Source organism: Rhinolophus sinicus, linkage group LG05 (assembly GCF_036562045.2).
Source record: "Rhinolophus sinicus isolate RSC01 linkage group LG05, ASM3656204v1, whole genome shotgun sequence".
NCBI classification, from domain to species: Eukaryota; Metazoa; Chordata; class Mammalia; order Chiroptera; family Rhinolophidae; genus Rhinolophus; species Rhinolophus sinicus.
In genome coordinates, this window is record NC_133755.1 from 53,154,411 (window position 1) to 53,182,132 (window position 27,722).

Consider the following 27,722-nt stretch of genomic DNA (forward strand, 5'->3'; position numbering starts at 1 on the left):
AAGAAACTTCACAGACATTACCCTGAGTAAGATTTTTACTGATATATCCCCTCGTGAGAGGGAAGTAAGAGAAAAAATAAACATGTGGGATTACATCAAACTAAAAAGTTTTTTCGCAGCAAAGGAAACCATCAATAAAACAAAAAGGGATCCTACTAAATGGGAAAAGATATTTGCCAATGATATATCTGATAAGGGGTTAATATCACAAATTTATAAAAAACTCACTCAACTCAACTCCAAAAAAACAAACAACCCAATTAAAAAATGGGCAGAGGACATGAAGAGACATTTTTCTAAAAAGGACATACAGATGGCAAACAGACATATGAAGAAATGCTCAACCTCACTAACCATCAGAGAAATGCAAATAAAAACCACAATGAGATACCACCTCACCCCAGTCAAAATGGCTATCATCAATAAATCAACAAACAACAAGTGCTGGCGTGGATGTGGAGAAAAGGGAACGCTTGTGCACTGTTGGTGGGAATGCAGATTGGTGCAGCCACTATGGAAAACAGTATGGAGGTATCTCAAAAATCTGAAAATGGAACTACCTTATGATCCAGCAATCCCACTCCTAGGTATCTATCCGGAGAAATCCAAAACTCCAATTCAAAAATCTTTATGCACTCCTATGTTTATTGCAGCACTATACACAATAGCCAAGACATGGAAACAACCGAAATGCCCATCGGTAGATGACTGGATTAAGAAACTGTGGTACATTTATACAATGGAGTATTACGCCATAAAGAAGAAAGAAATCTTACCATTTGCAACAACATGGATGGACCTAGAGAACATTATGTTAAGTGAAATAAGTCAGACAGAGAAAGACAAATACCATATGATCTCACTTATATGCGGAATCTAAAGAAAAGAATAAGTGAATGAACTAATCAGAAACAGTTTTGGAGACATAGAGGAAAAACTGAGGATTGCTAGATGGGCGGGGGGGTGGGGATAAGGGGGAAGGTGAGGGGTTTAGAAAATAGTCGGTAACCACAAGATGGCCACGGGGTTTTGAAATTTAATTTGGGGAACGTAATCAATAATGTACAGATTTTGTAGGGTATCCGATGGACACGTGTCCCATTTGGGAGACCCCCTCAGGGATGATGTAGATGCCTGATCTCTGCACTGTACACCTGAAGCTGAACAATAATGAATGCCAACTATAATTATATATATATATATATATATATATATATATATATATATATATATATATGTATGTATGTATATATGTATGTATATGGTTACAAGAAGCGGAGTACAGTATTAGGAATAGAGACAGTGGAAATGTAATGGCTCTGTGCGATGTCAGAGGGATAGTGGATGGGGGAGGGGGGTTCACACAGTGTGAGGGATATAAATGGTAAACATCTAAGTATTGCTTTGTCTTGTGCACCTGAAACTAATAAAATTTTTTAAAAAGACTAAAGTAAAAGTCAAAGAATTAAAAAAATCATATTTAGAAAAAAAAAAAAAGTTGGTTAGAGCATGGTGCCAATATCACCAAAGTTACCGGTTTGATTCCTGATCCCCGCATGGGCCACTGGGAGCTGCACCCTCCTAAAAAAATAAATAAATAAAAATTTAAAAAATATATACACATAACAATGTTCTTATGGTTTCACTCTTGAGAGTTCACATTTTGTGAAAATAGAATTTTTAAAATTTTGCAGAGTGGTGAGAGGGTTAGGTATCTTAAAATCTGGACACCTCTGGTTCCTTTCCCTCTGCAGGACAAAGCTCTGGCTCTATACAACCTTTCACATCTGCTATCTTGGGGGTTCTTTTTCTTAGTTTCTTTTGTTGTTCACTGTATGTCTGCCTTATCCCCAAACACCATGAGGGCTGAAGGTTTTTTTTGTTTGTTTGTTTTTTAATTTTGAAGTAATTTCAGGCACAGAAAAATTGTGGGAAAAGTTCAAAGAATGCTTGTGTATTTTTCACCCAATTTCCCAGGTTTTAAGTTGTTACACTTGTCATATACCTTATCAGTTTCTCTTTATGTATATACATTGTTATGGATGGGATTGTGTCCCCCGCCCCAATTCATATTTTGAAGCCCTAGCTCCCAGTACCTTAGAAGACAATTGTATTTAGAAATAGCCTTAAAAAGGTAATAATGTTAAAATGAGATCTTAAGGGTAGGTCCTAATCTGACTGGTGTCCTTATAAGAAGAGGAGATTAAGACGTACAGAGAGACACCAGAGATATGCTGCCAGAGAAAAGGCCGTGAGGACAGTGAGAGGGCAGACATATAAGTCAAGGAGAGAAGCCTCAAGAGAAAACAAACCTGCTAATACCTTGACCTTGGACTTCCAGCCTCTAAAACTGGGAGAAAATAAATTTCTGTTGTTTGAGGCAACCAGTCTGTGGTATTTGTTATGGCAGCCCTGACAAACTAATATTTATATTTTTTTATGCTAAATTATTTTATATTATATATACACATAGTTTTTCGAACCATTTGAAAGTAAGTTGCAGACATGATGCCCTTTTGTCTCTAAAAGCTAGTACATTTTCTTACGTAACCACAATTGACTGGTTAAATCAGGAAATTAACACTGATACTGTGGACGGAAAAGGGACCACAGGCCAAACCTGACAAGCTCAGGAGACTGAAAATAACCACATAAGATGGTCTGGACATAAAAATTCCTAACTAAAAGTGAGTCTGGCCAGTAGTCACATCCTTGGCCTGTAGCTTCCTTGACAAAGGTCAATCTTTACCTTAAGTGAGCCTACCTGTTGTGTTTTTGCATCTAAGATAACATACCCTTGGAATGTCAGAGTAATCCCTTTTTCCGGACCCCACAGAGGGCACAACTCACCATATCAGAGCTGGAAACGACACAATCCCTCATTGTTATCTCCCCCCCATACTATCTCTATGTATTACTATAAAATGCTATTAACTATCTTGCACCAACCAATGTAAAAGAGGTGTGTGCCTCTCCATTTTACGTTTTATCCAATCTCAAGAGATTTCCCCATTTTGCTTTCTCCCACCTCTTTAATCTACAACCAATGGTTTTCATGTAACCCTCCTCCTTTGATTCTAATGTATAAAATAAGTTGCAAAACCGACGTTTTCCAGAGCATTTTCTAAATCCCTTGAGACTGCTTCCCGGCAATTGTCGTCAGTTTGGCTCAAATAAACTCATAGGCTTTCTCTTAGGCTGGATGTTTTTTGTTGACAATACCATGCTATTAGCTGTTCTACAGACCTTATCAATATTTTGCCAATTGTCCTATAATGTCCTTTATAGCAAAAGACAGAGAGAAAAACAGCAAAAGAGAAAAAAAACCCACAATTTTTGATTCAGAAATCATACATTGCATTTAATTGTCATGTCTAGACTCCTTCAATGTAAAACATTTCCTCATTCTTTGTCTCTCATGACTGACATTTTCAAAGAGTACAGGCTACTTTTCTTGTAGAACAGCTCTCAATTTGGGCTTCTCTTGAGGCAGGATAGATGTCCTGGAAAATTGACAACCCCCTCCAGGATACCACGTGAGGAACCTCACTGGTTATACAAGCAGTCAGTGCCTGTACCTGCAGCTGGAGAAGAACAAGAACCAGTTTCACCCAGCAAGGCTAATCCCCCACCCAGACGTGACCTTTAGCTAATTATGTTGTTATAATCTTATTTACGTTGCAGTTACTACGACACCCGGCATGCATCTGACGCTGTGACAGTTCCAGAGGAGCCAAATAAGGAAAAAAGAGCGGGGAACTAAGGATCCCACCTACTGGGAGGGAACTGATGAGCCTGTCAATGGGACTTCACCAAAACCTGCTTCCAGAGAGGTATAAATAACCCTGGTCAGGATTTCCTCCGCGGATCTTAATCTCTGAGTTCGCCAGCACTTCCCTCCCAACTGTGTACTTTCAATAAAGTTCCTGTGCTTTCCCGCATCTGTCTCCCTCTTGAGTTCTTTCTCCTGCTGAAGACAAGAAGCTGGTCACCCCTGCTCCGGGTTGAGTCCTCTCTTGGACATCCCCGTGAGCCTCTAGCGACAGTCTGATATTTCCTCAAGACTAAATTATGATCCATTAGAATATTTCAAAATTACAGGAATATGGCCTTTTCCTGGATTGTTTTAACATTTCAGGTCTGTCATCTCTTCTCTCAATGTGTAAATGGAAAATCAGTAACATTTTTTTAGGGGACTCAATCGTGTAGGATAACCACTTCATTCGATTTTCAGACTTGTTAAGGGTTCTGAAGTGGTGTGTCCAATGCGTCATATCTCGGGACACACAATGTGTGTGTCCCATTACTGGTGGTGTTAACTTTGATCACGTGTTTAAGGTGATAGCTGTCAGGTTTTTCGGCTGTAAATTTACCGTTTCTATTAGTACGAATTTTGTGGAAGAGATACTTTGAGACTACGCAAATAGGGCAGCCAGATAAAATACAGGAAGCCCAATTTAATTTGAATTTCACATAACCAACGAAAACTTTTTTTAGTGTAAGTACGACTCTCCTCCCAAATTATCTAAAATTCAAATTTAATTGGGCGTCTTGTATTTTTACTTTCAGGATCTGGGAATCCTCTATGAGAATATCTTGTTCCAAATCCAACTTCACCCAGTTATTTTGACATCCATTGATGATTCTGAATCAATTTTTACTATGGTTTGCCAAATAGTTGTTTTCTAACTCCATCATTCGTCTACATGTATTAGCTGGTATTTTATCTATCTTTTCATACACTCTTTACAGCGCCTTGCACACAGAAGGCGCTCAGATATTTGTTCAAGCAATGAATGAACAAACGCTAGTGTTGGCTTGGGCACCACCAACTGCGTCTGGCAGGGGCTTGCCTTCCGCAGCCAATCACCGCGTGCTACCGAGACTTGCGAGCCTTCCAGGGCCCCGCTCCGGGCTCTCCTTGCTCCAATCACAAGCCGGGCTTTACCGGACAGGGACTAATGGGTGCCGGCGGGAGGCGGGGCCTGACACGCGCCAGCCGTATAATCGCGCGGCCCGCGCCCGCGTTTCTCTCCAGGCACCGACACCCGCGTGGGCAATGGCTGCTGCCTCTCTCGTGTCCACGCTGGCCACCCGGCTGCTTCGGCCCGCCCAGAACTGCCGCCTCCGCCATCGTCCCTTCCACCTCTCGGCAGTTCGGTAAGAGGGTCGGGAGCTGGGTCAGCGCCGAAACCAAGGGCAACCGAGCGCGGGGGGCCGCCTGGGCTCCGGAGGGAGCCGAGGGACTTCTTCCCTGAGCATCTCCGTCCCGGGCGGTGGTGGCCACCGGGGAGGGTGTGGCGGGGCGACGTGGCAGCCCAGCGCGGCCGCAGCCGGGGACCGGGGCGCTCGCTCGACGGGGTGGGCTGTTACCTGGAGCCCTCCTTTCGGAGGGAGCCGGTCTCCTTCAAGCTCGCGGCGTGTCCCTTTGCCGTGACCAGTCCGCGGGCGGGACGGGTACCCAGCAAAGGCACTGGCGGGCTCTGAGGTGCCCCGATTTACGGGAACAAACGGAGGTCACCGGCCAGAACCCGCCAGCCGCCCTTGGCGGTGATGCTGAGTGGTCTTGAAGAAAGCTGAGAAGCTTTGGTGAGCGCGGACAGGGTTCTGAATGAGCAGCCTTCAGCGAGCGGTCCCTTCCCGGGACCCTAGCGGCGGAGGGGGTTGGTGCAGTCTGATGAAATCCCTGAGGCCGCTTGCTGCCGTGGTACCCGCGCTTCCCTCCTCCAGGTAAGTGTGACTCGCGCTGCTCTTAACGCTGCCCATTTCCCTCCCACGAGAATAAATTTGCTCTGGTCACTAGGGCTTTGACTGCAGCCCACTCAGCTGGTCAGTGCCAGGCTGAGTAAATTCAGGTGATAAATACCCGAGAGGAGAAGGGAAGTTGAGTTTACCTGGGTAGGTAATAGGTTTTTCCTCATCTTTCTGGACCTCAAACTCTCATTTTTAAATCTAGGTTGAAGTCTTTGGGTTGGGGGAGGGAGCGGAGGGGGCGCTGTGGTTTCTCTCCCTAAGTCTGTGCACTCTCCCTTAAATCTTTAGAGCCTTTGCATCGCCAGAGACCTAAGCCTTGTAACAGCAGCCCCTTCTTTCGTCCAGGCACTGGGCTAGGCTGTGCAAATTCAGGGATGATAAAAACTGTTCTTTAATGGAACTCACCTAGCATTCAGGGGGCAGAACACATGTGTAATTTCCACTCATTCTAAAAATGTTTTTAGATACATTGCCAAGGTGCCTTTGAAGCACAGAATGCGGATATATGCGCTCTTGAAAGAAGACCTGGGAGGGGGCACTCAAGGCTTTTCTTGGTCTGAGCCTGACCTGCCTTTCCAGCCCCATCTCTCATTACTAAACGGTTCTCCCACTTCCCGCCTTCCTGAGTACTGGCCCCGTGTGCCTGTGGCTTTCATGACTGAAAAGAGATTTATAAAGATCCTCTAATTCATTACTTCAAGTACTGGACCAGTTGGCTTACTCTGCAGTAACAACTGCCCTCCTTTCACTTGCTTTTCTGAATGAATAAGTAGACTTCCACACCTCGGAGGGCAGTACTATGTTTGGTATTCACCGTTCTGTTGTATTGCTTTGATTACTGTTGGCTGGTAAAACAAAAATTTTTATTTTTAAATATGAGTTTACATGTATTCCTTTTTTGGAGGGTGGTGGTGTGAGGGTTTCAGGAACATCAACCCGCCCTTAGAGTACTGTAGCCTAGGAGACAGTGGGGTACAGGGAAAAATGGAATTTGGAAGCAGAGATTTGTATTTGTATCTTATTTCCACTGTCCTCAGTTTCCCCTTCTGAGTAACAGGGTTATTATGATAGCCCCAAGGTAACTGAGAGCATGAAAACCACCTACTAGTACTTAACAGATATTAGTACCATTCCCCTGTGTGTCTTCCTTTACTGGTATCTGCTTCCATTAATTAGTGGATAACAGAACTCTTTTTAAAATAACATGAATTGTAAAATGCACCCGATGTTAATTTTTCATGGAAAATTACAGTACTGTAAGCTATTGCATCAGGAGAAAAGTGAGCTGAGCTCTCAGATGGCTCAGTTGGTTAGAGCACGTCCTCTCAACCACAAGGTTGCCAGTTCGATTCCTCGAAGCTGAACGGCACCCTCCACAACTAAGATTGAAAGGACAACAATTTCACTTGGAAAAAAGTCCTGGAAGTACACACTGTTCCCCAATAAAGTCCTGTTCCCCTTCCCCAATAAAATCTTTAAAAAAAAGGGAGAAAAGTGAAGTTGTTACTGACTTGGATTTTAGTTTTGAATTTTATTTGAACAATCCTCTTGACTTCTTTCTAGTTCATAATCTTAATGGAAAATTTTCTAAACACATCACTGAGAGCATTTAATTAAAAATAACTATTAGCTAATACATTTTGGATTCCTGTGGGACTGAGCTAAGTCTGTGTTTCTGTTTGTTTTGGGGTAGTAGTTACTTTTTCTGCCTTTTGGCAAAAGGGATGATGGGAAATTAGGTAATAACTCATTCACAGGACTGTGTTTCATACACATTTTACAGAGTTGTGTGGTATGCAGAGGAAGTCTAAAATAATTACATTATGAGAGCTATTCAGGCACAGTGCATTGTGGCGCTTTTTTTTTTTTTTGATACTTGTTACTTTTGAGATTTTTTTCCTTTTTAAAGAAAATTGGCATAACATCCAGAACCTGCCTTTGCGACTTGGAACACTGAATTTTCCCAGAACTCTGTGTCCTTAATTTTAGTGTCATTCTGAGCCCAAATGTGCTGCTACCATTTTCTCCAAGTTTATTGCATTCAAAAGGAACTTTTTAATGAATTGCAAGCTAAATCCTCCTCACTGAATATATATATTATATATATTCACGCACACTCTCACACACTATATATATATATATATATATCAGGAATGCCAAAAAAATGTATACAAGTGGTCACTTTGGTCAATGTTGCTCAAGCAGTAGTTCGCTGTAATCAGAAGTATCTGGATGCTGATGGTAACCACTTTGAGCACCTCTTGTAATTGCAGAAGTCAAACGTGACTTGTATTCATTTTTTGTTGTTATATATTGAGTATTACAATTTTAATACAGTTTTTTCCTTATGAATGTATAAAATATATCTCCTGCATGTTAAGCATACATATGTATGTATGTGTAAAATATATGTATTAAGGATACATGTGTATATATATGTAGATATAAATCTAACCAACAAAAGAGAGTAAGAAATTGATTTTTATTGAATATATAGCTGTTTGGAGCTTTATATATGTTATTTCATTCAACATAAGTGAGTGTCCTAAGCCTTCTGTAAGTAGTCTTTCACTCTATAGTTTCCTAGGGTTGGACATGTATTTCTGGCCTGGGGCGGTTGTTCCTGGTACTATATAGATAAGGAATGTTGCCATGGGTATTTGTATCAACAAAGCCCTTGTGATGAAGTCCCCATTCAACTCTAATTCTGAAATGAATTTGTAAATATTAACATGTTTGCAATTCCTTAATGTGCCATGGGTGTACATAAAATGCTCTTATTATTTTGTGCTGTGCTAGTATCATTACATAAAATCTGGGTAAAAGTATTTGGTTTGCTATAAAATTATGCTATCTTCTTAATACCTCACAAGATGCAAATACAGATTAATATAAGGGTTAGATATAAAATTACAGCATTATATCTAAGACATTGAAATTTGGTTTAAAGTAGGTATTTCATTGTAATGCAAGTAAAAAGCAGGCATTGAAGGCTTAAAGACTGTTAAAACGTTTAAATTCCATTTAAATTAACAGGCCTTGAGAAGTAATCATATCTGACCATACAAGACATCCAGTACCATGATACATATTATCTTTGTGAACCAAATATGTGCCGCAAGGCGGAATAGATTGTTTCAATGTTTCAAACAATTGTATGTTTCATTGGTTTTGAAGTTGGAGCATTCCTCATGACACTGAGGACACAAAGTGTACAGTACAATGGTTTGATTTACATATATTGTGAAATGATTACCACAATAGGTTTAATTAACATCTTTCATCTCATAAAGATCCAATAAAAATAAGAGAAAATTTCTTGTGATGAGAACTCTTAGGACCCACTCTCTTAATGACTTTCTGTGTATCATACAGCAGTGTTGGCTAGAGTCATCACGTTGTACATTACATTCCTGGTACTTATTTATCTTCTAACTGGACGTTCGTACTTTTTGACCACCTTCCTCCAATTCCCCTCCCCAAAACCCCAACTTTTGGGTATTTAATAACACTTTTTTTGTAGTCTGATTTTTCACTTTTTACAATAATTCAAGTTAGTATTTGGTTTTGTGACTCCTGTCTGCTGCAGAAATGAAGCTGTTGTTATTTCTGGAAAAAAACTTGCCCAGCAGATCAAGCAGGAAGTGCGGCAGGAAGTGGATGAGTGGGTGGGATCCGGCAACAAACGGCCGCATCTGAGCGTGGTTCTGGTTGGTGAGAATCCTGCAAGTCACTCCTATGTCCTCAACAAAACCAGGGCCGCTGCAGATGTGGGTATGTGTCACTCTCAGATCCCAGGCCAACTCCACTATAATTTATTCTTCCTGTTTTTCTGATTAGAAACCCAAGCAGAGGAGGCTAATGTGATTGAACTGTAGCCAAAACTTTGTCATAATGAAATCAGGCTGTATCAGTTGGGAGGCTTATGGACTAGGACAGAAGGAAAAGGATTGGTATTCTTGGTGTCTTCTGAAAAGTAAGCTAAATTCTTAGTTTATCTGATCTTTGCCTGCCATTCTTAGTCTTGACGTGGGACAGGAGGCCTTGGGCACAGCCGACATCTGCTTTAAGCATGATGCTGAGCGTCTGTGACTGAGGTGTGTGGGTACGTGAGGTTTAAGGCAACAGAGTGTTGGGGGGGACGATGGAGGAGCCCTCAGTGATGTAGCCTAGGACACAGTCAGATTTGAAGGAAATGAATGACTTCTGGGAAGTAGCTGCGATTTCCTCACCAATTGGTTCGAAGGCCAATGACATTCTGCAGGTTAGAAGTGGTTGGAGTTTTGAATGCAGAAAGCGTGGACCTGGGCGAGGGGAGGTTTGTGTTCTAGGTGTCGGTCTGCCATGGACTCTGTGTAGACCAGAGGTGGGTGGGCTTTCTGTGGGTCAGTAGTCCGAGCGCCAGGTGCCCTGCCCTGCTGAAGGGCTGGGACAGCACTGGCATGGCTGGGCATTGTTACTGGATTCTGAGTCCTTGGTGCACTCTATTCTGTATTACTGGGGATTGACACCTCCTGCCCTTTTCATTGAGAACCTTTAGAACCTCTATAGCAAACCATGGCTTTCTAAGACATTGGGAGGTACCATGGTGCAGTGGAAAGAACAGGGACTTTGGAACTGGAAAGATAGGCTTCGTCACTAGCTGGCTTTTGTTCCCATTTTGCTGTGCCTCAGTCTCCTGCCCATAAAGGAGGTTAATGAGGATTACATAGAATATGTACAGAAAATGTTGCATGGTTATCACTTCAGTTATATAAATGTTGAATAACCATGGTGTACCCCTGAAACTAATACAATATTATATGTTAAGTATATTTTTAATAAAAATCTTTAAAAAAGAACATGGCAAGCCAGCGTTCTCTAGTGTCTGTATTTGTGAAGTTACTGTTTTAGGCTGTTTTTTGAGCCAATTCAAGCTTTTCAGCTACCAGGGTGGGTGTGATAATAGAAAACTTCAAAGGTAGAAGACTGTGGCAGGCAACATATTGTAGCATTGCTCGTGAAATGCTTCAATGTTTTTTAACCTTGAAATTTTCTTAATAGGAATCAACAGTGAGACAATTGTGAAACCAGCTTCAGTTTCAGAGGAAGAAGTGTTGAACTTAATCCATAAACTGAATAATGATGATAATGTAGACGGCCTCCTTGTTCAGCTGCCTCTTCCAGGTGAGTTCTGGGCGCCACCATTTAAAATTTCTGAGGAGTGGACAGACTTGGTTACTTTATACAGCTGGCCCCTCGTATGAATTTGACTTAAAGGGGAGGGAAACTCAAGAGACTGAATATTTCATTAGATATGGGACAGACCTACTGAGGGAGAGGAAGCAGTTGGCCACCCTAAAAATATGCCTTTTTGGATATTGATTACTTTAAGCTGGTTATTAAGAAACAAAAGCCTCAGGGAAAACCTTTGACCTTCCCCCTAATGGCCTAAAAGAATTTAGATAGAGGACCTGCTCCAGGAAGGGAGCTATCATTGTAGATAACTATGGTTTAATATGAACTGGGTATGACAGACAGGGAGGAACCTAGCAAGGCCCTTTGGTCAAAGTTCTCCCTGTGTCCCATTGTTAAAAATGGCCCAGCAAACATTTATTTACCAGACACTTGTTTTTCTATCTCCATGTGAATTGACTTGCTGCCCTTTGAAGTCCCCAAACAAAAACCCCTTCTCCTTAGATCAAGATGGCATAGAAGTCTTAACTGCCTGGTCTGTCCTGGGTCTCATTTTTATGGACCCCCCCACCCCCATATACATATGTAATAATTTTGGTTGTTCTCTCCTGTTAAGCTGTTTCATGTTAATTTGATTATTAGCCCAGTCAGAAGAGTTGAGAAAGGTAGGAGGAAAAATCATTTTTCCTCCCCCACATCAGAATACAACTTACTCCTTGATTTGCTATTGAGATCTTGACAGGAAAGGACAGTGCACGGCAGCAGTTATTGCAGGGAAGAGAACGTTGGCTTTCATATTAGCATTTGGCTTTGGTTGATATGTGTTCCTTCTGTGCAGATGGAAGAAGTAAATTGTGGAGGCAAGTAGAGGCAAACTGTAGGAGAACGGGTCCGTGTAATAAATCAGATGAGCCGGAGTCGAGAAGTGCCAGCTACACAACAGTGACTTAAGGCCCCTGCTCTGATTTCTTTTTCAGAGCACATCGATGAGAGAAAGATCTGCAATGCTGTTTCTCCAGACAAGGATGTTGATGGCTTTCATGTGATTAACGTAGGGCGAATGTGTTTGGACCAGTATTCCATGTTACCGGCTACTCCGTGGGGTGTGTGGGAGATAATTAAGCGAACTGGTAGGTATATCCCGTAATTGTATGTCTGTGTTAGTATTTTAAAAGTAGTACTTGCACATGGTGAAAATTCATAGCAGCAAAGAGTGGAAACTCCCACCCCATGGCCTCTAGTCCTACTCCCAGAGTAGTTGCTTATGATTATTTTTGTTATTTAATCCAGAAGCCTCAGTGAAGGAAACTTAAGCTTGAATAGCGATGATGGTGCACATTCATGTAACATTTTCATGTAACATTTTGTAGCTTACAAAATGTTTTCTTTGAGCCTTCACTATGTCATAGGGCCAACTGACTGAGGAGGCCATACGCTTAGCGACTTCTTTCATTATCACAATTAGATTTGTGTCCTAGGCCATCTGCCTTCCTGTTCCTTTGCTTCCCGTCCTAAGACAGTCTGGCACTGCTTTTCCTGTGTATTTTTTCCTAGGCATTCCAACCCTAGGGAAGAATGTGGTTGTAGCTGGACGGTCAAAAAATGTTGGAATGCCTATTGCAATGCTGCTACACACAGATGGGGCACACGAACGTCCTGGAGGTAAGGAAATTGCTTTTGGAGGAGTGTCCTCTTTCTTATGTGAGAGCTTTCAGAGGCTGTCCTGTGGATTTCTGAACGTGTTAACTTTGAGTATAAGCATGGTTAGGCACTTAGAAATTTTCAGTTATGGCTTTGATAGTTGGAGCTAAGAAGCAATTCTTATTTAAAGTTAGTATCCTGTTCTATGTCATTTGGTAGAAAAAAAATCTTAAGACCACTGCGAAGGATTGAAATGATGTGACTGTAGTGTCAGTTTGTCAAATTCTGTTAATTTCAGAAAAAGCCTTGAATCAGAGTTATCGTATATGATTATCATAATATGACCCTACATGATTATATCAGAAACAATGGCAAAATAAAATATTTCCAGGTATCTTCCAGCATACTTCTTTAAAAAGACTGGATAATTCTAGCGACATTTTGTTTAGAAAAGGTCAAATTCTTGAAAAACTGTTAATTAGGATAAAGACTAAATCTAATTATATATGACTCCAAAGGGTACCCAGCTAGGACCAACAGGTAAAAGTTACAAGAAATCAAGTATTCATTTTTTTCAAAAATGATAATTGGCTGTCCCAAAAATATGGCACATGAATTTAGTCAATTATTTTTTCAGAGATGTTGAATTTCTACAATGGTTTGCCTAGTTGAAACATAGCCCAGCCCCAGCTTTGATTCAGAAATCAAGACATCTACTTTTTAACTCATAGGTGATGCCACTGTTACAATATCTCACCGATACACCCCCAAAGAGCAGCTGAAGAAACATACAATTCTTGCAGATATTGTGGTCTCTGCTGCAGGTAAGAACACCAGGGACGGGAGGATGTCACCTGAAAGGATGAACCTCTTATCTTAGAATTTGCCCGCCTCACTGCCATTGCATTCCTCACTGCTCTGGAATGGACACTGTGAGCTACTTACAAAGAGGAGAAGAGTTGTTTGTTGTTGGAATAGTGGTTTCTGGCATTCCATTATAGACTTGATGAATGAATGTTATTTCTACAGCCTTAAAAGAGTTCTATTTACTATATGAAGTTTAAATGTTAAAAACTTTGGTTAATAGTTTCTATAGGTTTTTATAAAACAAGCTAATTAGATCTTTTAGGTTTCTTGAAAGTAAAATTAGATAAGAATCTGACAGGTGGGATCTTCCTTTCAGTACTAAATTGATCATTTCTGTTTCCGTTTCCAGGAATTCCAAATCTGATCACAGCGGATATGATCAAGGAAGGCGCAGCCGTTATTGATGTGGGAATAAATAGAATTCAAGATCCCATCACGGCTAAACCCAAGTTGGTTGGAGATGTGGATTTTGAAGGTAAATGGTCTAATTTCTTTTAAATATAAAATAAATAAATACTACCTTTAATGGACATTTAGGACCAATCATTTACTTTAACTGTCAAACTTATACCATTTAAATAACACCATTTAAAATGCTTTCCACAAGAATTGAGGTAAATCTTTTTTAAAATTATGGACATTCTAGAATTATTTTGTTTGTATCATAAAATTATGGAGACCAGGTATAAATTTTTCAGGGAAGTTTTTTTTAGGGTTATTTTATAATTAAAACAACTATAAGACTTTTAACAAGTCTGAAAATTTAATGAAGTGATTTTCCTAAACCATTGAGTCTCCTAAAAAGTGTTACAGATTTCTCATTTTCACACTGAGAGGAGAGATCCCAGACCCAGAATGTTAAAATAGTCCAGGTAAAAGCCATATACTTGAAATTTTGGAATTTGATAGATTTCTCCTGTCAGTTCTTAAAGTATCACATTTATTTGAATTTTATGGTGATAATTCTATTTCTAGCTTTCTGTTTATATTAAATAGTCAGACCTGAGCCTAGGCAGCTAAGTATTTTTCCTTTAAGATTGAGTTAAAAAAAAACTTACTTCTTACTCTCCAGAAAATTACTTTGCTTAGTGTTTTGGGTAAACAATATGAATAAACATTGCATATAGAGTAAAATTAAGAAAAATCTTCTGGCAGATATTAATTGAGGCAATGCTTATTGTTATTATAGGTATACCTCGCACACAACCTACTGAGATGTTTCTTTTTAAGTTGATTTACTATGGAGGGAAGTGGCTAGTAAATTACAGGTTATTTAGATGTATAAATATTCATTGAACAACTTTGGTTATTATATACATGTTACTTTATTAGTATGTTCAAAAGCCTTTACTCTGAAGTAATAAGATGTGATTTCTGTATGAGTTCGAGGCTTATAAAGGTGCTTATGTATAGTATTGCTTTTTCTTTGAATGCTTCTTCCATGTGTTAAAATACATACGTTTCCTTTGTCATAAATAAAGCAATCTGCCTGTCTTGTTTCTTTATAGGAGTCAGAAAGAAAGCTGGTTACATCACTCCAGTCCCTGGGGGTGTTGGTCCCATGACAGTGGCAATGCTAATGAAGAATACCATTATCGCTGCAAAAAAGGTGCTGAGACTTGAAGAAAGGGATGTACTGAAGCCTAAGGAGCTCGGAGTGGCAACTAATTAACTGTTGTGTCTCCCCCGTCATGAACAGTACTCTACGCCAGTGCAAGAGGCAAAACAGGCCAATAGCAATGCAGTATTTTTTATTTATTCTACTGAAATGATTTTAAATGATGCTTTGTATTTATTGAAAGCTTAAATGGGTGGGTGTTCGGGCACGTAGCTGCAGCACCTCCCAGGGAGCATGCCATAATCGTGCTGGGTCCTGTGACCCAGTCTGAAGAGAAGCCGTCAAGCTAATTAGCATGGAGGTCGTTGTCACACTGAGAATGGCTGCTTAACTTTGTCAGATCACTTCAGTTACATTTTGCCTTTTCTAGGATCGCATTTCCCAAGTGCTATTCCAATAAGAGTTGATACTCATGTTAGGTTCTAAACCTTTCGAGTTCAACTGGTCAAACCAAAGGAAAACTGTTGCTAGAGAAAATTAGGGAAAAGGTAAAAAGGAAGAAATGATGGTAATTGAGTAAAAATATTTACTCTAATTTTGTATGTACTGACTGATAACCAGAAGAAAAGTTACATGTTAATAGTATCCTGAGCTGTCATTTTATAGCTTAGTCACTGGAAAGACGTCTAGGGTTGTTCCATATGCGATTAGCCCGTTTTGTGTGTTACCATTCATGAGGTCTCCCCTTTTTAGTTTTCTAGGCTTGAAAGGCTTATTTTATAAATAACTTGAGTGTATTATTATACTTGGTTTTTCCTATATCTTTAAACTTCATTGTTAAATTTTTGTACTGTTGGGGGTGTCTGTGTGGTTTCTTTGGTAAATCTTGAAACCTATTTTTGAAAAATAAAACTTGGGCTTGATCATCATTAGGGCAGCTTGTATGAGTATGCAACTTACTTTTCCACCAAAGACTTGTCAGTAGCTGCCTGCTTTTCTCTGAAGCGCCTGTTGGTTTCCCCTGATAGGTTTTTAAGAGCTTGAGTAATGAATTTTGTTTGTTTGTTTGTTCATTTGTTTGTTTAATAAAACAATTCTGAATCGTACGGAATGAATTTCTGAAATACCTTATCTTCCTCCTAATGTATTGTCTTAGTTATGAACTAACCATAGTTAATTTTCCTCATTGGATGTAATTGACGTATTCCTATATTTGGTAACTCCCAACCCTATGCCTTAAATTGGTTTCAAGAGCTGTGGAGAAACCGGACCAGTCCTTTTAATCTTACGTTCCAACAGGTTATGCCAAGGCAGGACCTTAATCTGTAAAACTCATTTAAGTAGTTAGTCTTGTTCTGGCTGTTTTCTAAACCATGTATTTAATTTACACATTATTTAATTTGCACAGGACTTGATGTGCTTGCCAATTTCATCCTCTCTCTCTTTCCCTGTGTGTGTGTGTGTGTGTGTATTCTCTCTCTCTCTCTCTCTCTCTCTCTCTCTCTCTCTATATATATATATATATATATATATATATTCTGAATCGTACGGAATGAATGTGTATGTATATATATACATACATACATACATACATACATAAACACACACACTTTTTTAAATTGGTGTGTTTGATTTGACATTAGAAGGTATCTGTGGTGCACGTTTTGAGCCTAGGATAGGTCCCTGTGTGTTCCCCACCAGAACTGGGTACTTTGGCTTTCACACAGGGAGAAGCAGCTCCTGCTCCAGGCAGCTTGAGGCAGACAGAGAAAAGAGAACAATGGGGAGTTGACCTACTCCCTCCTGTTCCTTTGCCAGCTGCCTTTATTCTTTTCATAGTTTTCTAGTGATGAAAGAAGATAATAGTTTGCTAGAGATGTCTTTGTAAGTGAGGTGTAGCTCGTGTCCATAAGCCATGCCTGCTGACTGACCTAAATTATTAAACATGGAGCAAGATGAGCAGACAGGATTAAGTTTTATTGAACTGTAGTTACAAGTGGAAAAAAGTACCAACCTACTGCATGGAGAAGTAATATGTCAAAGCTATCAAAACTAAAATGTTTATGTATATACAAAATATAAATGACATATAAGGAGAAAATTACAGTGATCAATTTACAACAACAAAAATTAACTTTGTAGTTTTCCAGCTTGTTTGATTAATCAAGCATATTTACTCCTGAATCCATAACATTTCTACAATTTAATTTGAACGAAGTGCTATTGAAAATTGGTCAAGTTTTACAACTGAAATGCTAAGGGTAGACTGTTAGCTTTCCCAGTATTGATTCAGATGAAGACAGAGAATTTATACTTAAACTCAGGTGATGGTTCTGGATTAGTGAGCAGCTAAGTAATTCTGCTATCAGAAGTGATAGAGGTTTAGAGCTTTACCTCTTGGCAGTAACCCTTGGAAGGGAGCTCTGAGATTTAATTTAATAAACAGTTGATTGAGAGCTTTCTATGGACCAGTGACTTCTAGGCTCAGGATTGGAGAGACATTTAACTGTTGTGCTACTCTAAAAAATAGGAATAAAGAAAAAGCACCTGCATTTGTCATCTTGAGTAAATGTAGTATCTCTTACTAAATGATTTACTCAAGATTCAAATCCATAGTTTTGGAGAAGGTAAATGTCAGATGCATTGTGGCTATTAGGCACATACTAGGTGCTAAATAAACATGGCTTGCGTTTGTTAATCGTGGATCAAAGATAAAGACTGATCGTAAGTTTACATGAGGAAAATGTTTGCTTCATGAGTAATGGGTTTTAATCTACCCCACTTGCGTCGAAGCATTCCTTTAAAGTACTATAGCCTAATATTGCAAAGTTAATCTTCCAGAATTTGACATCTCTGCCTAACGTGCACTGCTCATGTGAACGGGAGTTTGACTTTGGGAATGAGGCCATTGAAAACTTGCAAGAAGGACCTAGCCAAATGCATCAGGAAATTTGATTCTGGGCATGAAAAACCAGTAATTAAAGGACCATTTTGTTTTAACGTGGTTTGCGATTTTACTCTAACGAGAACTAATTTATTTTAAAAGCATATCCACTCAAATGTGTTGGTTCTTTCATTAACAGACTTTGGGAACAGGCTTTTCAATCTGGGAAAGTCCCAGTCAAACTTCTGGTAGAGCAAGACCCAAATGCAGGTGGTTTAAACTTTTCATACAACCCTTAGCAAACAGAATGAGAGGGAGAGAAAAGATAGGACTTTTAAGCATTGCATAATATACAAAATTGCAAAACATTTTCCAACCTTGCTCTATTGAAGTATGAGTATTTTAAGAGTTCTTTCAAGATCATCTAGACACTTTAAAATCTAACCTTTAAAAAAATTCTCAACTGATCACTTAAATAAAAATTGACTATTGCCCCTTTATCTTAACTACAGCTTTGGGAGTCAAGCATTTTTTCATTTCAAAAGAAATGTTATAATTGCAATGCTGGACTGTATTTGAAAATAAGGTATAACATTTAGCTTTAGTTGTTTTCATAACTACAAAGGGAACGTGAGAGTTTTGCCCCTTAGTAGTCGTACTTTTCATCAACATCTCCTTTTCTATCAAGTGGGATAATGACTCGGTCTGTCTGGTAAATAAGGAAACAAGCTCAGAGAAGTGCAGGGCTGTGGCCCAGACCCTCACAGTGAAGACTAAACCATGCCCTACCTCTGCCCCATTTGGGGAATGCTGTGTCCTAGAGGGTGGTCTCGCCGGCCCCTTCTCTTCCATATATGTCCATGTCTGGGAAGTCACAGTCTGACTCCATTTCTATCTTCATCTGTGGCACCAGGAACACGGGGCTCTGTGAGTAGTTGAAAGCAGGTGACGCTGGACAGGAAATTTTGAAGTGCAAGGTGATGCTGAATGAGAAAAAGAGAAGCATGCTTTATTGAGTGGTTGGTGTTTTTCATGCTATTCCTCAGAGCAGGGCTCTAATGCAAGTAGTTCTCTTTGCTGATGAACTCTTAAAATATCATAGGAACTAGCAGTATCCTATCTGCTTGGTCTTCAGCTGTCGCCATCACTAGTCTCACCCTGTTTTAACTTATTCCTCACATTGCTTCCAAAGTGAAATCTCTGGATCACAAATCTCTGATTCCCCTGCTTAAATTTTTCCATGGTTTCCCAGTGTTCAAAACATAGATGGTATGATCACAGAATATGGTGAATGTTTAAATAAAAACAAATTTATTACAGTAAAAGACATTGCCATCAATCACTCTCAAAATACTCTCCCTCACTTTGAACACGTTTATCCCATCGTTCTTGCCACTTTCTGAAGCAGTTCTGGAAGTCTTTCGTGAGTGTGTTTCCTTCATCCTCCATCATGACAACACTCCGTGTCACACATCGCACTGGTACAGCAATTTCTGTCAAATGAAAACATTACTGTGTGTCCTCATCCACCTTATTCACCGGATCTGGCACCGTGTGACTTCTGGCTCTTCCCCCAAAGTAATTCAGGACATGGAGGCAGCCACCACAGCGCAACTAGACACTCACGAAGAGGACCTCCAGAACTGCTTCAGAAAGTGGCAAGAAAGATGGGACAAGTGTGTTTGAAGCGAAGGGGAGTATTTTGAGGGGGATTAATGGCAATGTGTCTTTTACTGTAATACTTTTTTAAAAATGTAAACGTTCACTGTATTTTGTGACCACACCTCATAGAATCCAAGCTGCTTAGCACGGCAAGACAGGGCCTCCTGATGCTCACACTCCTGTTTACCTGTAGTTTGCTCCATCCATCCCTGTCTTCGTGTGCGCACGCGTGTGTGTTTTCAAATGGTGTTTCCAGCCTTTTCTCACAGCCTGAAATGCCCTTTTCTCTTCCTCACTTTATCTGGCAAGCTCCTGTTCATGTTCCAGATAAGGCAAATCCCTCCCTTGGGCTACTGTCTTTCCTCTTTCCTGTGCTCTATTGTTCTTGGCACCAGACGCTGTGTGTCTGTTCACAGGCCTGTCTTTCTGTATCCCCAGGGATTAAGCATGCGGCCTGGTAGATCCCGGATGCTTAACCTGTGTTAAACTATAGCATATGGCTGAGCCTTTTTCTTCACTGAAACCGAATCCTGCTATGTAGTGGTCTCTGCTTCCATCTGCTTTCATAGATTTGGTAAAACACCCGTGGAGTTCGGAGGTGCAGTTGCCAGTTACCGAATTTTCTACATTGCTGATCTTGTCCCATGCTTTGTATAATCAAACAGGGTTCTGGACGTGCCCTGTCATGGTCCAAATTCTCTCTCCACTGACTGAAATTAAGGCAATTAGAGATTCAATTTAGTATAGGCCATTTTAAAATGAAAATAAATCAGGATAGACAGACTGCTTTCTCCTAATACATTTGCATATAAAGATCAGCGACTTTATGGGCATACGAGCCTTGGTTGGGGAGGGGTGATAAGAAGGCAGTCAGAGACGTAATGTGGACATGTGACACTCCTGGGCTAGAGCGGTCTTGGGCCCACCGCTCAGGGAGCCTTGTACTGGTGCTAAGTTTCTTCTCACCCTAGCATGGGATTAGAGTTCTGACTTATAACTCAGAAGATCCCGTACATGTTTCCTAAAATCTCTTGTGAGAGCACCATCTACGTCTGGACTTTGGATAGGTTGTGCTTTTTTTGTCCTACCCAGTACAGTGATTCCTGCTCAGTTTAGGGTGCAGCGTAGGAGTAGGGCTGCCCCTACCATCTTCCCTGGTAGTAACTGAGGCCGGTGTTCTTGCCCCTGAATTGCTCTTTTCGATTTTTGAGTCCCCTTATTTTCAACCACCAAGTAGTCCCACTTTCATCATGGATGGCTTCTCATTTAGAACAGGTGGGAATCACACTGTCAGCCTGGGGGCTCCTGGAAACTAGGTCTGAACTCCTTTCTGGACTGTTCTTATCTCCACTTAATCTTTGTTATTTAGTTAGCTTTCTTTGCTAGCCTTTCTGACCTTTGCTAATTAACCCTGCTGTTATTTTACTCCACAGAGTATTAGATTACCTGGTGTTTTGATCCTTAGAATTCATGTATCCCAGCTTTCGATACTATATATACTTAAGTCATGTCTAATTTTCCTCTGTGTTGTTTTCTTTTTTCAGTATTTACTTTCAATTTTCACATTGCCTAATATTTTATAATTCCCTTTTCTAAAGTGGAATACCATTGTGTGTTGTGATCATGTTATTATGCTAGTAAGAGGACAAATTTGCTACTGGACATGCAGTAATCAGGCCTGCCAGCCTTTCTCTCTGCCGTGGATCACAAAGGCCTTGTACTGAGACACCGAGTAGTCTCGGAGCGCCTAGTCCCTCAACCTTCCTGGCCTTTTCTTAGTCTCTTATCCAACATCCAAGGAATTCACCTCACGGCTGTTACCTTTGGTCAAGGTCTGAGTCACTGAAGGAAGAATCAGAATGAGTAACTCCAACTGGAAGATCTCTTTCCTGGCAAGAAAATCAAGATGTCAGATGTGGAGCAGGTTTGAGGACTATACTGGAGAAGATCCTCTTTCCCTCACCCATTGTTTCCTATTCTCTATCCCCATGGCCAACACTACACAGAGGAACACAGGGCCCTCACAGGGATGGGGGGCTTCTGATTCAGTTATTCCTTCACTCAGAGGGCTCTTAGCCAGGTTAGGCATGGGGGAGTATAGGGAGGGCCAGGAAAGAGTGAGAAAGGAGTATGGAATTATACAAATGGGAAGGGGAAGAAGCGTGAGAAACTCAAAGAGGTACCTCTGATGGAGAATGTGATGGGAAGCCCTTCAAGGGCCGTTGGGGGCTGGCAGGATCCCTAATCTGGGTCTTTGAGGAAAGTGGCAAGATCTACATTAGGAACAATGGGGTCTGGACTCAGGTTGGGATCTCAAGCTGTGTTGTCTCCATGACAGCACTGTCCACCAATATGGAGCTGAGGCTGGGAGTGGGTAAAGGCAGCTACAGAATCCCCCAGCATCTTCATAAGCAATGCCTGATCCCCCCAGCAGACAGCCTCCTTCTCAGCAGGTGGAAGGTGCTTGTGATTCATACAGAATCACAGGCCAACTAGTGGAACTTTCTGACTAATTTATAATCCAAATGCAATGCTACCTGTTTCTCTAAAGGACAACTCAACTTAGATTTGAACTCTCAATCATTTCAACAACCACTAGAAAACATGGGAGGCTCAGCTGGTCATGTTTGGATCGACGTGGTCTGAAACAATGCCAGGTGGTGCCACAGGCATCTGAGGGCACCAGGGGAAAGGAAGGAATGAGGGGTTTTGCCTAAACTAAAGTGAAGATTGATCACTGGAGTCTGCAGGGTTGGTTTGGGGTTTCCATTTGGTTGGAGTTGGACCAATTCTCTTTGAACTCTGCCTAGTACAGGAGTCCTTCACATCAAAGACCATTAGATCCTCTGAATTAAAGACAGATACTCCTCAAGGAAGAGATAAAGGATTAGTAGTAAGGAAGGGAGAGACACCGTGTGTTTTACTTACTGGCAATGCAGTGGATATCGTTTTGGGGATCTGATTGGACACTTTCCATGGGAATCTTTATAACTGAGGGAGGAGGGAACTGGGGCTGGAGAGAAACAGTGGGAAAAGCTGATAAACACCACCAATACAACAGCTTTGGCTTTTTGCCAAGATGGGAAACACATATATCCACAGTGTGCAAACTACCACCCCTTTACATTCCAGACTAAAAAGGCGTGCCGCAAACACCCTGGGGCCCAATGAAGGGGCATCACACAGCCCGCTGTCCTCTTCTGGGAACATTACTCATCAGAACAGTTTCAACTGTCACAGTAACCAGTCATTTGGGAGTGAACCTCACACATCGGCCATTTAAAGACGTGTGCAAAATAAATTTGTGTAAATTGAATCCTGTTTTTCCATCAAATATCGTGTAATCCAGAGATAACTTTTCCTGACCCTGGAATAGTCCCTGGTACATGGTAGCCACTCAAATATTGATTGAATGAATCAATGAAAGAATAAGTATTTGTCTTTAAAAGGCACTTCGATTCTTGGTTTCTTTGTTCTCAGAACCTATCTGGGCAAATCTAAACCATCAATGAAAAACATGTGAATGAATGGTGGGCCTCTTCCTTTCCTGGAAGAGGACAGTAATTAAGGACCAAGGAAGTTTTGGTCTCTCACTACCATCAGAAGATGGTTTAATCGCCACCAATCAGTCAGCAAGGATTGGCCTAAGAACAGCTTTGGTCTGCAAAAGGCAAGGTCATTAGGAGAACAACTTGTGGTTTTGGGTCAAATTGGGAGAATGAGAACCAGGCATGGGATTAGGAGATGTCATGGACAGCTTAGTTTATTGGAAATGATCTGATTCAAAGTCAGAAATGGTTTTCCTAATTCCCTCTAAGACATTTAACTATAGGTCCATCGTGAGTGAATCACTTCCTTTTTGGCGAACTGATTCAACATCTGTAATGAGCACTTGAACAAGACAATTTTTTGCCTAACATTTTGTGATTTACTGTAAGTTCTAAACTAGTTTCTTGTCTGTTGACTCCGAGTGTTCTGGGGGTGGAATGGGGAGGAGACATGGGAGAAGGGAGGGGCAGTCAGGGCAACTGCAGGCATCTGGGGAATGTGGCCACCCTCCTTTCCGTGAGGACACGTGCCTCTTACCCCACCTCCCGGTACCCTAGGGGCAGGACCAAGCAAACCTTGTCCCCAGGCTTCCAGTCCATCCAGAAGTCCAGTCTACTGCTGAGCCCCCATCAGGTTCCTCCCCCAGCCTGCTCCATTCTTTGGAGGTCAGTCTTCGTAACCACCTCCATGATGGAGTCAGTCTCCGCCCTGTTCCCTCAGGGGACTGCACTGCTCTTGATTATGGCCTCAAGAGCCCACAGGAATGGGAAAGAGTGGACTTGGTCGAGTTTTCCCTGCATGGAGGGGCTCTTTCACTTTGGCCCATTCTGAAGATATTCACATAAACAGATAAGCTCTCAGCACCCAGACCAAGAAAAGCAGAAGCCTCAGCTCATCCTGGACTAGGTTGCTGCTGGCCACCTGAGGAGCCACCCCATTCCTGACCTTGGTAGAAGGAGAGGGAGGGTCTCTTGATCTCCCCACTAGGCCCGGGCCTCATATCCTCCCTACCTCCTCTTCACTGTCCTCATGGGCCCCTTTTCTTCTCTTTTTCTTCTTATCCGTCTCCTTTTTCTCCTTCTCTGGGAGGATGTTGTCAATCCAGGCCAGATCGTGCTGGGAGAAGATAAGGTCCAGCAGCTTTCGGACAATGAGGAGGCCCAGGATCTGTGGTAAGAGTTCAGAGAAAATGGCAGCTCAAGGCCCCAAGCTTGGGCACAGTTTTTCTCCCTCAGTCAGGCATGTTCAGGGACTTTTTCTGGTCAGTGTCTTTGGAGCCATATCAAAGCTCCCACAAACCATTATTCACCTCCTGCTCACCTTGGTTCCTCTCTGGCTTCCCTCAGTCGAGTGACAATGCCTATCAGTGACCCAGAGGGACAAGCCTGTGATAACTGAGGTGGGGATCCAGGTGGAGACCATGGGCTGGAGAACTACAGTTATCCTTTAAATCAGTGCTCCTCAAACTTGAGTTTGCATCAAATCACCTGGTAGGCTGTTAATACACGCACCGCTGGGTGCTGAGTGACTCTAATGAGTTGTTCACGGACATTGAACAACTCAACAACAAAAAACCAAAGAATCCAATTAAAAAATGGGCCGAGGACATGAAGAGACATTTCTTCCAAGGAGACATACAAATGGCCAATAGATATATGAAAAATGCTCAACTTCACTAGCTATTAGGGAAATGCAAATCAAGCACAATGAGCTATCACCTCACCCCAGTCAGAATGGCTATCATCAACAAGACAAACAATAACAAGTGTTGGAGAGGCTGTGGAGAAAAAGGAACCCTCATACACTCTTGGTGGGAATGCAGACTGGTGCCGCTGCTATGGAAAAAAGTATGGTGATTCCTCAAAAAATTAAGAATAGAATTATCATATGACCCAACAAGCCCTCCCCTGGGTATCTACCCCAAGAATCTGAAAAATTTATCCATAAAGATATATGTACTCTGATGTTCATTGCAGCATTGTTTACGGTGGGCAAGACATGGAAACAACCAAAGTGTCCTTCAACAGATGATTGGATAAAGAAGATATGGTACATCTACACAGTGGAATACTATTCTGCCATAAGAAAAGATGAAATATTACCATTTGTGACAACAAGGACGGATTTTGAGATTATTATGTTAAGCAAAATAAGTCAGACAGAAAAAGTCGAGAACCATGTAACTTCACTCATATGTGGGATATAAAACTGGTGTTGTGAAGCAGCAAAGGAACAAGACAAACAAAGAAACAAAAACTCACAGACAACAGTTTAGTGGTTACCAGAGGGAGAAGAGGGTAGAGGGGGTCAAATATATGGTGATGGAAGGAGAACTGACTCTGGGTGGTGAACACACAATGCAGTACATAGATGAAGTATTATAGAAATTATTATAAAATTACTTGAAACCTATGTAATTTTACTAACCATTATCACCCCAATCAATTTAATAAAAATAAGTAAATAAATGGAAAAAGAAAAGAAAAAAAATGACTGACATAGCGCCCTCTCAGGAGGCCCCATTTCAAATTCTACCTCCGTGTCCTCACTTTGGCTCCATCTCCAGCTTTGGGGCCCCCCCAGGGCTTTCCCTGAGCATTAGCTCTCAGGCTCCACTACGCCCCAGCAGGGGCCTGGGGCCACTTCCCTCCGGTGGGGTTATCTAGGGGCCAGATGCAACCTATTGTTGGTTTTTATCTTCTTTTCACTTTTTATTTTGGAATACTTTTCCATTCACATAAAATTTGCAAGAATAGTCAAAGAACTCCCAGGTACTTCCCTCAGCTTCACCAAACATTATATTAACGACATTGGACTTTGAAGTTCTTGATCTCTGATTTTAGTCCTCCCCCTCCTCATTTATCTTTTTCAAATTCAGTTAGTTTGAGTGGTGAAAGGATTTATATTGAACACAGATCTATTTCTGCACTTGGCTTGAATTTTAGCAGTGGGGACCTCAGTCTCCTTGTTGCATTTGCCCAGCTTCTCCATCCCACCCCAGAGTGCGTGCGTGGGAAGGGGGGTGAGTGGCTTCTGTATTCTCCCTGAGCTGCCCCACCTCAGCTGGGTAGAGCTGGGAGTGCTGAGCTGTCTCTGCAAGTTCTGCCCAACACCCAGACCTTCTTCCCCTTCCCTCTTCTCCATTTTCCCTGCCCCATCTAGTCTGGACTCACAACCCCAGTCTTGTTCTGTCCCTGCCTCTGTGACCCTGAGAGAGTCAGGCCACCAGGAGGTGAAGCCGAGGACGGACCTCCCCGTGGACATCTGCCCAGGACGAGTCCATGGAGCAGGAGGGGGAAGCGGCCCCCTTACCATGACAGGGAAGATGATGGCAGCCATGGTGGACTTAAGGATCCACAGCACCACCAGGCAGAGTATCTGCACGAGGGTGAAGAGGTGAATCCGGCGCAGGGGCACGTGCCGCAGGAAGACATGGTCCGGCTGGTGCTTGGCTGGCATCAGGAAGAGCTTGCAGCGTTCCCAGAACTGTCAAGGACAGCTCAAGGCTCAGCCAGGCCATGGGGACCCAGGTGGCCCTGCTGGGGGCTTGGGATGGTGGGGAAGGGGTGCTGCGATGGGGTCTCATAGAGGGGAGCCCCTGGTCAGACTGTAAGGATGTACAGGAAGGAGACTGGAGGGATAGGAGGACATATAGTGACATCTTAGGGGAGAGGGCTTGAGCCCTGGCTGAGGGGTACGGCCCTAAAACTGGCCGCAAGTGAACACTATCCGCAGTCAGGGAAAATGCAACTTAATTGGAGCACAAACAATCCAAGACATGCCAGTGTATTATGGTAAATAAAGAACAAAACAAAATATTTTCTTCTGCCAGACTTGCCTTAGAGAAGAGAGAGATGTAGTTAAATGCTCGCTGGAGTCAGCCCGATCTGGGCTTTGAATTCTGAGCCTCAGTTTCCTCATCTATTCAATAGGTATCAGAGGACCTACTTATACGGATTTAATTATATAACACCCATAAAGTGCCTGGTAGAGTTACTTTACTTGGCACATACTAAATGGTAGTGTCATTATTACTATTATTCCTCCATCAAACTGGGAGAGGGAGCACGTGGGGTCTTGGTGACACGGAAGCAGACTTGGAGGGCTGACTCCATCTCATCAGCTTGAGGAAGGACAAGCCTTACCTGGATGCCATTCAGGGAGGCCACGCCCATGTAGAGGAAGACTCCGTAGAGCACGGGCATGGGGATGTACTGAAATGAGAGAGGGAAGCAAAACTCTTGGCCACCTTGTTCTGTATGACAGTGTCAGCCTGGCCTGCCTCTGCTGTACCCACGCGGCAAAGGACCTGGATGTTTGGAGGAATTGAGGGTCTCAGAGCAGATCTGCAGCCAAAGTGTCCGTGGAGAGGGAGAGGGTCCCTGGAGCTCTCCTGCCGTCTTCATAAGCTGGGGTAGTTAGTGCCAGGCGCAGCTGCTCTCCCAGCCTGGTCCCCCACTTGGGGCCCTGCAGAAGCCATGTGGTCTGAAGACACCTCTGGCATGTGGGGAAGCTGCTTAGAAAGCCCCCTGCTTATTCCTGTCTGTCCCTTCTTACCTGCAGCCCTAGCTGAGGGGCCCCCAAAGCTGTGTTGCTCAGGTTGCAGGGGGCTGGGGACCACTAGTGAGCTGA

General features: G+C 42.0%; 2 protein-coding genes across 8 annotated transcripts in view; one reads left to right on the forward strand and one right to left on the reverse strand.

The window, feature by feature from the left end:
* The first annotated feature begins 5,003 nt into the window (after window positions 1–5,003).
* MTHFD2 (methylenetetrahydrofolate dehydrogenase (NADP+ dependent) 2, methenyltetrahydrofolate cyclohydrolase) lies at window positions 5,004–16,101 on the forward strand. Of its 2 annotated transcripts, XM_019750340.2 has the most exons (8): window positions 5,004–5,160; window positions 9,344–9,528; window positions 10,798–10,920; window positions 11,907–12,059; window positions 12,484–12,591; window positions 13,302–13,394; window positions 13,787–13,912; window positions 14,946–16,101. In XM_019750340.2, exons 1-8 carry the CDS (start codon window positions 5,060–5,062, stop codon window positions 15,107–15,109), a joined length of 1,053 nt encoding a protein of 350 aa, XP_019605899.1. In that variant the 5' UTR covers window positions 5,004–5,059; the 3' UTR covers window positions 15,110–16,101. The 2 variants fall into 2 exon arrangements, with proteins under 2 accessions (XP_019605899.1, XP_074188292.1); XM_074332191.1 differs by lacking the exons at window positions 5,004–5,160; window positions 9,344–9,528 and adding an exon at window positions 9,600–9,730 and having other exon boundaries at window positions 14,946–15,246.
* An 850-nt stretch (window positions 16,102–16,951) lies between these two features.
* SLC4A5 (solute carrier family 4 member 5) overlaps window positions 16,952–27,722 on the reverse strand; it is an 84,745-nt gene continuing 73,974 nt past the window's right edge. For 2 of the 6 annotated variants that reach the window (XM_074332192.1, XM_074332196.1), the window contains 5 exons: window positions 27,236–27,304; window positions 26,403–26,576; window positions 24,102–24,257; window positions 21,363–21,430; window positions 16,952–18,862 (listed from right to left, as the gene is read on the reverse strand). In XM_074332192.1, the coding sequence (XP_074188293.1) occupies window positions 18,697–18,862; window positions 21,363–21,430; window positions 24,102–24,257; window positions 26,403–26,576; window positions 27,236–27,304 (633 nt within the window). In that variant the 3' untranslated portion in view covers window positions 16,952–18,696. Of the gene's footprint in view, window positions 18,863–21,362; window positions 21,431–22,469; window positions 22,555–24,101; window positions 24,258–26,402; window positions 26,577–27,235; window positions 27,305–27,722 lie in introns of all 6 variants that reach the window. The other 4 variants (XM_074332193.1, XM_074332194.1, XM_074332197.1 and 1 more) reach the window with 4 other exon arrangements.